The sequence below is a fragment of the Pristis pectinata genome, chromosome 14 (genome assembly GCF_009764475.1).
Source record: "Pristis pectinata isolate sPriPec2 chromosome 14, sPriPec2.1.pri, whole genome shotgun sequence".
Lineage (NCBI taxonomy): Eukaryota > Metazoa > Chordata > Chondrichthyes > Rhinopristiformes > Pristidae > Pristis > Pristis pectinata.
This window is the reverse complement of record NC_067418.1, coordinates 16,542,371-16,555,347: the sequence shown is the minus strand read 5'-3', so window position 1 is coordinate 16,555,347 and position 12,977 is coordinate 16,542,371. Positions and strand designations below refer to the sequence as shown.

Genomic DNA, 12,977 nt, shown 5'->3' with positions numbered 1-12,977 from the left:
TGCAAACTGAGTAATCCATGCAGTGCATGCAAGCAACTGGGCAGTGTTTCCCAAACTCAGGCTCCCCTACAAAGTTGAGGAAGGCGAGCTGGTTAAATAACATTGTTTCAAGAATGATTTACATGGCAGGAGGTAAAAACATTTTTCATGCTCTTCCTAAAATGTGAAATTGTTAACCTTGAGTTCCAAACCAGCATGGACCATTTAGAAGCTTTTCTGGATTATGTGACCAAGGTAGACCAAAAAGCATGGCATCACAGTGGATTCACTATTTCATAGAGAAACTGTTCTAGCTATTTATAAGTAGGTCAATGCAATAGGTTCACTTTAGAAGGACTTGCAATAATTCTTTTCCAACAAATTTGAAAACCTGGAACTTGGACTTTAAAACCAGTGGGCCAGAATCTTCTGAAAAATGTTGGCATCAATGGACACAAGTGCTGGCATTCCTCAGTGTAACCACCAGCAGCTTCAGCACTACTATACAAACCTACAGGTTGCAAACTTGCTGGCCAAGCCCTGTTACTACCCTGCAGTGCAGGACTCCATGGGTACACCTGGCTATACCAGATGCAGTACCCATGAGCTCTTACTTAAATGGAGAGTTAATAGCTGTGATCAGAAAGGTAAGAATAACATAAATTGCATTTGTATTTGCATTTCCTGTAGGTCTTTGATCATTCAAGATTTGTACATTTTAAAAATATTTCAAGAGTTAGTTACTTTTTTAAAAGTTGAATTGTCTGATGGTTCTGAATGCATTGAAAAAAACTTGGCAGCTTTGATCGATGGCAGATTTGGGGGGTGGGCTGTGACTTGGTTGTCTGTTAAAGATTGTCTCAGCAGTTTTGTGTTCAGGCTTTGTTCTAGCCTTCTCACGTGGATGGAATACACTGCACAGGGACTTACCCAATGAGACATTGATGCTCTCAACCAGCAATGTCATCCTTATGAACACAGGAATACTAAGAGTGACTCAAATGGACTTAGTGGTGAGTACAGGCAGATGATTGCACTTTGCAAGTTCCAGACTAGTATTTGTTTTGGGTGACAGGGGAGAGGCACAAAGCCAGTTCGCACAGACTGCCTGGCATGAAGGTGGGCTGTGAAACTACAGAAACTCATATGTATTGCTCCAGACAAACTCCTCCAATTGCTCATGGGCAATTAGTGATCAGCAGCAAATGCAGACTTTACTGACAATGTTCACCAATCAAAAAAATAATTCAAAAAACTGAAAGGAGTATAAAGAAAACAGCAGACTGATGTAGGCTCTCAGCCCGAAACGTCGTCTGCCCATTTCCCTCCATAAATGCTGCCTGACCTGCTGAGTTCTTCCAGCATTTTGTGCGTGCTGCTCCAGATTTCCAGCATCTGCAGTCTCGCAGACAGACAACAGCAGACTGGAGCAAGGAATCAGCAGGAAGCCACCACAGTCAGGAAACCCAGAGAGTAGTCACCTGCTGGGGGGCTATCAATTCCAAGTACTGCAGGCCAAACTAAACTGGTAAGGTTACAATAGGCCAATGAAACCAATTTTATTTTATCTCCGGGGATTGGGAAGCAGTTAGGTACTGTGCAGCATTCAGCACCACTCCGTGAGAGGCTCAGACAGGGATTGAAGAAGGAAAGCAAACTCCAGGCCAAAGGAGACACCAGGTTTCTGTGCTGAGCCAGAAGCTGGGTTTATGCTCCTGTTCTGTTCCCCCTGAAACTTTAAGGAAAGATAATGAATGGTAGTCCCACCTGGGACTGATATTGATTGTTGCATAGTGCCTCTGAGTGCCGAGAAATAAAATAACATCAGTATCATCAGGGCACAACTTCCCTATTTTAGTTAGGCCTGCACTATGTGGAATAAATAGTCTCAGCAGTGCCAAAATCCTAACAGTTGAAACAGTGTTTGACAGAAGCACATCAGAAATACATGACACTAATTACCTTACTATTTCAGCAGACCAGGTGGGCTGGATTAAAATAATCACTTAAATGTAGGTTTCTAGTTATTTAATACAAAAAAAATTGAAGCAGTGCAATTTCAGGAGCCACAGATTTTTCAGCAGTGAATCGGGTTGGCATAAACTGCACTGGCTACAATAATAGAATATTCAGCATTGCACAAAGTTAAGAAAAGATTCATCTTTCAATTTAAAAAAAAGACTATTAGACTGGAGGAATTTTTTTCTGAGAAACAAAGGTAAAAAAAGTTATTGGGCAAAGTGATTATTTTACTGAAAATCAAAAAAATATTTGCAGATGCTGGAAATCTGAAATAAGAAAAACAGAACATGCTAGAAACACAGACCCTGTTGAAGGTCTGTGGAGTGAGGGATAGAGTTAGTTTATCAGGCCAAAGACCCTTTATCAGCACTGCGAAAAAGAAAAAAAATGTTTTAAATTGCAGAGAAAGTGGGGGAGGAGTGGATGCACATGATAATGCAAGGCCAAGATTGCCATGGTGATATGAAGCTGCCTGGTTGATAGTTTAATGGATTTACAAAGAAGAACATTCTCCTTTCAGTTTTTCTGCAAAGGCTACTTCCACAGCTCCCTTTGTTTTCTCCCTCTTTAACGTTCCTCATTAATTGATCAACCAGACAGCTTTGTAAACAGTATATCACCACAGCATTCCTGACCTCACCCGATCAGAGATTCCCCCTTTGTCAAAATCACCCTTCCCCCATCTTCTCAACACACTCAATGATTCAGAAACAGCTTCTTCCCCTCCACTATCAGGTTCCTGAACAGTCCATGAAGCCATGAACACTACCTTGTTATTCCTTTTTCATTGCACTATTTATTTACTTTTGTAATTTATAGTAATTTTATGTCTTTGCACTGTACTGCTGCTGCAAAAACAAAAAAAATTATCATTCTTTTCAGTGACAATAAATCTGATTCTGATTCTCTGCAACTTAAAACTAAGTTTTTCCCCTCCCCCACTCTTACAGTTCTGCTGAAGAGCCTTTGACCTGAATCGTTAAGTCTGCTTCTGTTTCCATAGATGCCGTCTGACCCAGCTGAATTTTTCCAGCATTTTCAGTGATTATTATACTGCTGTCAGGCTGAGAATGATACACTGAATAGCGGGTAGCTCAGCAGTCAGAACACTGACATCTAGAACCAAATCAATGCTGAACAAAGCTATTCCTTTCACGAAGTTGACAGAGAAGGAGATCATCTCTTGCAGTCTGCGTCCATTTGAAACTAGGACCCAGAACTTAATGCACCATGCTCTGGCCAATTACGTTGTAACATTGGCAATGAAATAAAGACACAATACCTGAAGTCTGATTTTTAACATCTAAGTGTGAGATTGTGGAAAAAATTTCAAATAACTTTCAATCAGCTGAAAAAATGTTTGGGAAACACTGACTACGTAAATGCCCATGCACTAATTTGGAGAATTGTAAAATCACACTAAAATCATCTGATGGCTACTGTTGTTGTCCATTTAATGCACGGTCCTTGAAAATGTCCTGGTCTCTGACATCTGTCTAATTTGCTTTGTTTGACACATGAATATCTGTTAACTTGCACACATTGTATTGAACTAAATTGGTTAAATTTTAACCTAATGTATGAAAAAATACACCTCTAGCTGAAAGACAGAGGATTCTCGTGTAATGAACAAAATATGAAAATTATCAATTGGCTGTATAATTCCTTTATAATTTGCTTTTTTTAAAAAAATAATCAACATCCATAGCTCAAATTGCAAATATCAATCTCAATTCATTTTAAAAATTAATCCAGCTGTTAGCTCACTAACTAAGTTCCCTCTGATATCTGTTGAAACACAGTGGAAACATTGCACCTCTTACCAAAGCAGGTTTTTCAAGCAAACAAATTGCTTTACTTTTGGGGGAAAAAAAGTTACAAATTTTCGACACATTTTCCACCCTTTCTACAGTACCGAGAAAACCCTTGCAGGTTTGGGATTTTTGAATGACTTAAAAAGAAATCTGCTGATGATGTTCAAGACAGATTCAGAAAAATGCATTAAAGAAATCTGAAGGATGGCCTTCATTTTGGGAAGAGCTGATTTTCTTCCTGAAGCCCCTGACAGACACAATATCAGGAAGAAATGTAACTATCTACTCAAACCATTACTACATAGGAAAAATAACAAGAGAAAAGTTTAAAAAAAAATTATCTTTACCATCATTGCATATTTTAAGAAAAAATTTGCATTTACATAATACTTTTAACATGGTAAAAATGCCTAGGTATCTGATAAGAACAGTATCAAAATTAACACAAGAGATTCTGCAGATACTGGAATCTGGAGCAACACACACAAAACGCTAGAGGAACTCAGTAGGTCGGGCAGCATCTATGGAGGGAAATAAACAGTCAACGTTTCTGGCCAAGACCCTTCATCAGGAGTGGACATCTGAACACCCTTCATCCAAACCTGATGAAGAGTCTCAACCCAAAATATTGACTGTTTATTTCCCTCCATAGATGCTGCCTGACCTGCTGAGTTCCTCCAGCATTTTGTGTGTGTTGATCAAAATTAACAATTTGAAATCAAAACAATTTCTGAAAAAGACATTGAAGCTGATAATCCCAGACAATATTTCAAATAATGAGTGCTCATTTTGGGAAAACATGTATCCCATGCCAAAATGTGTATCATTTTTAATCTGTGGTAAAGTAATTGTGAATCGATTACATTTGGCAGAATTGGCACAAGTGATACATATGATAAACCAGCAAAGTCAAACTTCCAAAGTCTCAGTTCCTTGGAAAAACTGGCAATGAATTAGGGATAGCACAGTCACACAGCAGGTAGGGCTATTGCCATATGGTTCCACTGAACCAGGTTTGACTCTGACTTCAGATGCTGTCTGCACTGTGTTTGCACTGTGTGGTTTGGTCTGGGTGCTCTTGTCCAAAGATGTGCCGGTATGTTAATTGGCTACTGTAATTGGGAGATTTGATGGGCATGTGAGAGAGAATAAGCTACAGAAAAATACGTAGGGGAAGGGGCTTGATGGTTTTGTTCAGAGAGCAACTTTAGACTCAATAGGATGAACAAACTCCTTCCAAGTTCTTAAGAAAACAGGAAAAAAAAACGGCAAACTGCTGAACAAGACTTATTGATAGTATAACTGAGTTTATGTTATATATTACTCTAGATAATGCATCCACCTGAGAACAATTTGGCTGTAAAGTCTTTGCATTGCCTTAGCAGATCCTGTATAATAGGAAGACAATGACATTTTCTTGCTAAAGAAACTCCCAGCTTTCAGTTCTCTGAAATAAATACAGATATGATTTAATATTTGTAAATGTGAAAAACAAACGGCTAAATCATATAACTTTAATTGGGAATAGTTACTCTTGTGCTGACCACAAGCTCTGAGAAATACACTGATGGGAATAGCTTAAATCTATTGCTTAGAGAAAATTACTTAATTTCACAAATGCTCTGTAAAGGCCAAATATGATGTTACTTTATGGTCACATGTTGCTCAAATAATGTTCAATATGGCATTATATCAAGAGCAGACTGACAGCTCTGAATGTCACAGACTGGAAGCTTTAATGGAATGGAGGGAACAGCAACTTCTAGTTAAGCTACAGAAGGCAGGCCCACGCAAAACTGTCACTCACTTGACATGTGATTCAAAATTCTTATTGAAGAAACATTGCCATGGCCTGCCTATTCTGTCTGGCATTATGTCTGGTATTTTCATTTACAACCACAAAAAGAGTTCATGATCCTGGTTGTAAGGGCAGAAAAGGAAGTAAGCATTTTTGAAAAGATTGAGCAGAGGATTGATCAACAACAGCTGAAAGAATTCGACACTGGCTGAGCAGGGCATCATTTCCTCAGCCACTCTCCACTGCCTGAAGCAGGGAGGGAAGGATCAGTAATCATCTGTGGAATGACCATGATGTTCAGTTCACCAAAAACATTCAATGGAAGTGTATGAGATAAACAGCAGCAGTTTTGTAATAAGAAATCCATAATAAATAAAACTACATCTTTTGATAAGGTCTTGGAAAATTGTGGGAATATGTTTAACCTATGTGACTGCAATTTTGTGTCCAAGTGCTTAATAAGTCAACATTAATATCACTAAAATATCTAAGTAAATTAAATTTAGGCATTTCTTCCTCCACTAAAATTGGACTAGTCCTAATTTTGTACTGCATTATACTATATTGGACAGCAACAACACCTATAGTGCTCAGCCTGTGATTTTACAACCACCAACCACAATCTGTAACAGGATGGAATGTGGTATTAGCAAATGCTTCACAGCACCCACCAACCTGCTCATCATTTTGCTCCTCCAATCAGTATAATAACATTTTTTCCTGGATGGATAGGAAAACAAAAACTAAACACAAGGAAGGAAAGACCAGGTAACATCTATTCACTGTGTATTTCAAATGTCAATATGCCATTAAGCAATAAAAACATTGTAACTTAACCATGCACAGTACATGCTGTACTCCATGTCTCCACAAAAAGAAGCATTATAGGATCAAAATAATCACTATTTATGCTGCTTTAGAAGGGTAGAAAGTTTTGGGAAACATGCTCGGAAACACGATTATTGACTTGTTATTGTATTTATCCTATGGTAATTCTCACAAACTGCCAAAAATAAAGAGGTATTATTTAATTTTTCAGTTAAGAGAGTTGGTGCTAACTTGACGACTGTCAAGGAGTACATAATTTACTACAGGGAAAACAAAACAATTCTCATCTTGAAGGCTATACCTTTTCAAAGCTTCTATTACAAATGTTGCTATAATCCCACTCTGATCTTTAACAATTTCCTTGACCCGCTACTCAAAAGATAATTGAAACCCACAGTGTAATGGTTAGTAATTTAACAAAGTTATGATACTTGAACTTAACAGAGCAAGGCACGTACAATACCTAAAGGGCATGCGGATGTTCATTCTTTCTGCATATTTACATATTGTTTCCCAAGGTGCGTGGAGTTTCACAAACATTATGTCACTATTTGTGATGGATTGCTGTGGTTACAGAGAAACAAGAAATAGAAAGTAAGTTGCTTTCAAAACATTTTCACATCAATATCAACACAAATTTAAGATAAGTGTGTTACCAGGTTATACAAATTAAAATCAGTGGCCAAAAGCTTAATATATAATAAAGATATTGCTTTACCTACAGGGCATCAACATTTATAAATATCATTCCACACTTAAAATCCCATTAGGTCTTCACCTCATTATCAAATCTTCCCAAAGATCATTTTCTTTAGGCAGCATGACTAATGAATCATGGAAACCATAGCACAAATCTAAATTGTTTTTGAATGTCCTAACAAATGGTACAGATGGCAAACTAAGGAGATTTGAGGATTTTCTTTTAATATTCCAAATAAACAACAAGTTAAATAGGAATCAAGGGGCTGAAGGTTAGAAATCAACATCAGCATGTGTGATGGTACTATTACTTTTTATTGTACTTTCCAGTTCCAGCAAAATGACAAGGCTATACAGAAACAAAATTGATATATAAATTCCAAGTATATTAATTCCACTGATGGACAAGGAATCCTCCACAAGAAGGGCAATTGCTGGCTTGTTGCTCTAAACCTTGTTCAATTGTCTCTATTACATTATAAATTTCCACTGCCTACATTATGTGTCCACTCAAAAGTGATTTGCAGGGATTTCCAGAAAGGAATGTTGTTTGTTGGGGAAGTATTTTTGCAAAGTGCAAGTAAGCACTCTGTCATTTACGATCTATTAATAAGGAATTGATTGCATCTTGGAAGGCATCATTACCATTGGAAACAATATTGAAAATTAACTAATATCTCTTTTTTCACAAATATAGGGAATGAGAACACAAGTGGGTCACCTTGTCACAGGCATGTTAGGCCAATGGCCTCTTTCTATGTTGTGTGATATAATGACAATCAATCAACACTTTTTTAATTGCTGGATTCAAAATTGCCTTGAACTCTAAGATGGCCAATTCTTCTTGTGTTCACATAGCAATATTCCTCTTAAGTGTAAACCTACTGGGCTAGACATTCATGAGTCCATTAAAAATGCACTGAAATTATCTGTGTCCTGGTATTATTTGTGCTAGATTTTCATCAATAGGCGTATTTCGGAGTTGGCACATGCATTATTTTCTTATTACCCAGTTATTACTGCCAGCCAACAACTGTCCTCCTCCCTCTACTGCAATGAAACAGAAATGGGAGGAGGTGGCCAGAGAGGTCAATACTGGTGTTGATGCTCTACATTCTGGATCCCAGTGCCACAGGAAGGTTAAAGATCACACTTATGAGTCAAGGTCATTAGAAGCAGCCATATATCTCCATCCATCATGGTTCTTGTGGCAAGCAGATACTCCTTCCACTGTTCCAAACCACATCTTACACCTCACATATTCAACCACAGCAGTCACTTCATGCACATACATTGAGCCTCACTGAAATTTTTCCCTCCCACTTGTTCACAGATGCTGCTCGGAGCAAACAGAGGCTCATTGTTTGGAGGAAAGGGTGAGGGAACACAACACTGGAGGAGGGGTAGTACTGAAGGAGTAACACACTATTGGAGCATCTGTACTATGGGAGGAAAAACACTTTTGGAAGGGCAGTACTGAGGGAGAACTACACTATTGGAAGGGTTGTGCTGAAGAAATGTTGAACTGTCAGAGCAGTGGTATTGAGAGAGTACTGCACCATCAGGGTCATTATTGAGGGAGTGCTGTGTTATGTTTGTTCTTCATCAAGAGACAAACTTCACGTGGGTTTAACATCTGAACATTTTTATTAACCAACACCAGCCTGGCTTGCTTTCCCTCTCTTTTTACAGCCACTTCCTGTTCCCCATGTGACCCCTTGCATTGCCTACTGGGAACTGTAGTTCTTTATTATAACTACATAATAACACATGCTGCACTGTCAGAAGGCAGTATTGAGGGAGCACCTCAAACGGTCAATACCGAGAGAGCACCATGTTGTCAGATGGAAGTATTGAGGGGGAAACCTAAAATGTTAACACTGATTCTTTCTCCACAAATGCTGCCTGACTTGCTGACCACTTCCAGCATTCCCTCTTTTTACTTCAGAGACGTTACAATGGGTTTGCAGAATAAAGGGGTCACTATGGCACTGGCATTCTCTGAAATGCAATTGCTGCAGACCCAGGAATTAGGCAAAGTTATTTTCTGATCCAGCAAAATCTTCAATATGTTTCCTGAATGGGAAGTGGACAATGGTAATACCTTTGTTTCACTGAGAATTGGTGGGACTTTCTCCAGTTGCAGATGGTCATTGCTAGCCGAGTTTAGGCCTGGGGCAGATCAGCCATGATCATATTGAGAGGTGACCTACTCCTGTTCCTACTTTCTTATGTTCTACGTGCCACTTATTAATTGTGCATGGATGACATGGTTGGAAATGCATTGCAACCATCTGATTTTGAGCTTTCCGATGCAGAGTAAGATTGGTGAAAATTTTGATATATTCACCAGCTGCATCAATAGAATTTATTTCAAAAGCTGCCCAGTCAATCATTCTTGCTGGAAAGAAACTTATACTTTCCAAAGGCAGTAGAGAGCAACTGGGAGGGAGAAATAGAACCTATAACTAGGTCAGTGGAGTTTTACAGTAATTAGGATGCCAAAAACAATATAAAAAAATAAATAACCTTAATAAAAAGGCATAAACTCCATGTACTAAGCCTGCTAACAATTGAGTGATGCTGGTCCATTTGGTCCAGTTTCAGTCTCTAGGCTGCAGCTCTAATATGGGTAGATGATTTGCATAGGTAGGGAATTGTGGTGAGAGTGGGTTGATTAACGGCCAGCTACAATTGGTTTCAACTGGTTCATTTTCCTAAAAGCCCCACTATCTTATAAAAAGCAAATGGTTTCTTAACACAACACCATGTTTTCTTATTTCATTTTTCTCTCTTCTCTTTCCAACTGAATTAATTCCTGCTGCTGCTTCATCAAAATGGAAGAGCACAAATCCAGGCCACAGAATTAGAGAGGATGCACAGGAACCAATCCCAATCCCTCCTGTGCCTTTTGCTTGTACAGATGATTGTGAATGTGTGCATGCACACACACTGACACATACAGACAGTCTACAAGTGTCATTAAGGTGAATGGAGGTGGGCTGATGATATGAATTACCCTCATCCTTTGAACCCTAAACTGCTGATGTCAATTGTAATACTCCTTCTGTTGTTCTGCTAACAAGTAGCTGACTTAGCATAGACCAGGGATTGAAGTTGGGGCCTCCTTGATCTATTTGACTTACTTATTCAGTGCTTCAACTACCCAGAGAGCTAATTCTAAAGAAAATAAAAACTTCTGAAAACACCAAACACCTATGACATTAAAATGGTTATAAATAATCCAATTTGTTTTGTTCAGACCTCTCTTTCAAGTTGCAGTCCTTCCGCCCGCAGATTTTTTTCAAAGGTGCTTCTTTTCTCTACGTGCATATCTGATTTTTTGTAGACCAAAATATAGTCAATCCTTTTCTTTCCATCTTTGAAGAACAGACTGTCTTCCAACTCTAAGTGGCCTTTATGCTGGACAAAGGATACAAGATACCAACTTCAAATAATACTGCAAGAACCATCAGAACTAGCGACTGCAAACATAAAGGTGTGGACATTTATAACCACTCTTGCCATCCCGCAAGTGATTGAGTTCTTTTTTCATTGTTAACAGTTGGAATAATTTTGCAATTAGCCGAAGATGTTAAACATTGGTGAGATAAAACAGAGGAAGAGAAACAACTTTGATAGTATTGAGCTACATTTTACATCTTGTTAAAAATTCTCTCTAAGTAGACTGACAGGAAAAAAAGTGATACCTGCAGAACCACCATGGTCATCTTTGTCAGGTGGTTTCTATCTCTTTCTTTGTTGTTTTTATAAAAAGTAATTTTGATCGGCATTTTGCCTTCATAGGTCATCAAAATGGAAACTCCATCAACAATTACCAAAACAAAGATAAAAATGATTTAACCTTGATCCCACTTCTATTATTCCAACCAGATTTATTTTTAAAGCACCAAGTTGCAGTGAGCTGGAATACACTGACTGAAAGGATGGTGGAGGCAGACTCAGTGACAACTTTGATAAATACTTCAAAGGAAAACCTGTGGGGTTATGAGGAAAGAAGGAAAGGGAACTCCTCAGATATCTCTTTCAAAGACAGATACAAGCAGGATGGGATTTTGCTGTGATTCTTCGGCTTGTCAGTGTGGCGCTGCACCTTCTGCAATACTGCTAATGGGAATGACAGGACTGCTGCACTGGTAGCTGGCAAAGACTTCTGAGTGGACCTCCTTCTCTGCGTAGTAAGAACAAGATTCTGTGACTTTTACTTAATGACACAGGAGGCCATTTGGATCCATGCCAGTTCCAGCAGAGCAATCCCATCAGTTCTATCGCCTCAGACCCCACTTATTACTCTGTTGCCCTGTAACTTATTCTCTCTCACATGCCCACGTTAACTGTTCTCCCACCACAGCTTAGATAACGGTGCTCATTTGGAACTGTTCTTTCATTTATCAGGGCTGATATGCAGCTACTTTATCTTGGATGGGAAATGTGAGTGGGTACCACATGACTCGGATAGATGATGGGAAATGGCACTGTCAGAGGTAAGCAACCATGGCAAGGATCCATGTGTTACCGGTTAACCCATAACAATGAAAGAGGAAAATATTATTCCTCAAATCAGAAGCAATGGACCATCCACAAGGATTCCATGTCTTGCTTCACTGGTGGACCTCATGGCAACTCATAGAAGGACAAACCCTTTTAATGAAAGTGGACCAGCCTTTCTTATTCAAGTCTGCTCCTGCATTTGGACTATTTTTGCATATGAATGATACAACACGAGTGTGTGAATGCATACGAGTGATGAGGGTGGCACAAGTAGTAGAGGCACTGGCCGCTGCCCCACAGCGCCAGAGACCCAGGTTCAATCCTGAACTCGGGTGCTGTCCGTGTGGAGTTTGAACGTGGGGTTCCTCCAGGTGCTCCAGTTTTCTCCCACATCGAAAAGACATGTGGGATGGTAGGTTAATTGGCCACAGTAAACTGCCCCTAGTGTGTTAGTAAGTGGTAGAATCTGGGGGAGTTAATGAGAATGTGGGGAAAATTTTAAAATATGAGATTAATGTAGGATTAGTGTAAGTGAGTGATTAATGTCAGTACGGACTCAGTGGTCTGAAGAGCCTGCTTCTGTGGCTGTGCCTCTCAATATATTAAAATATTGAAGCAGTGGCATCAAAGTTGCATTGCATACTGATTGTGAACACTGCCATGTACATGAGAAACACTATGATGCTTGAGGAACTTATCAGGCCTGTAATTTATTCTCTCTCACATGCCCATGTTAACTGTTCTCCCAACATCAATGCTGCCTGGCCTGCTGAGTTCCTCCAGCATCATAGTGTTTTTCATCTAGATTCCAGCATCTGAAGTCCTTTGTTTCTCACTGCCATGTACACAGTAGCCTCCATGTGTAAGAGTACCATGCATTATCTGGCACTGGCCATCATTTTAATTATCAAGTTTCCATTCCTAAGCTACTTGACAGAACTGCTAACCTACTCTCTCAATTACAGTCCAACTTTCCTCTTTAAAAACTCTGGAGATTGATGTTGATTCTAATTGCAAATAACTTAATTTTTTAAAGAATCTTCTACAAACTCAGGAAAATCCCACAGTACTTCATAGCCAATTAATTAATTTGGAAAAATAGTTGCTGTATTACATTGGCAAATGTTAGAAATCCAAAGTGTTGACAGCTCTGGCTGAATATTTATTTGTTGATATGGTTAACTGGACTTGTGAACATGTTACCCATCTTTTAAGATGTGTGTTAAGATGATCTACCCATGTGTGTGGATCTACTGTTAGGGCTTTATACTTCTCCATAACCTTTAATAGGATCTGACACTACAGTTTTAAAAACACTGTGGTCA

The 12,977-nt window shown here is 39.0% G+C and overlaps 1 protein-coding gene across 1 annotated transcript in view; it reads right to left on the bottom strand.

The window, feature by feature from the left end:
- The window catches only part of ano3 (anoctamin 3), a 364,194-nt gene that overhangs the window by 139,322 nt on the left and 211,895 nt on the right, over nucleotides 1–12,977 (bottom strand). Inside the window, exons 6-8 of the mRNA XM_052029629.1 lie at nucleotides 10,405–10,563; nucleotides 6,905–7,005; nucleotides 6,289–6,333 (exon numbers count right to left, since the gene is read on the bottom strand). Coding sequence (XP_051885589.1) covers nucleotides 6,289–6,333; nucleotides 6,905–7,005; nucleotides 10,405–10,563 — 305 coding nt within the window. The remainder of the gene's footprint in view (nucleotides 1–6,288; nucleotides 6,334–6,904; nucleotides 7,006–10,404; nucleotides 10,564–12,977) is intronic.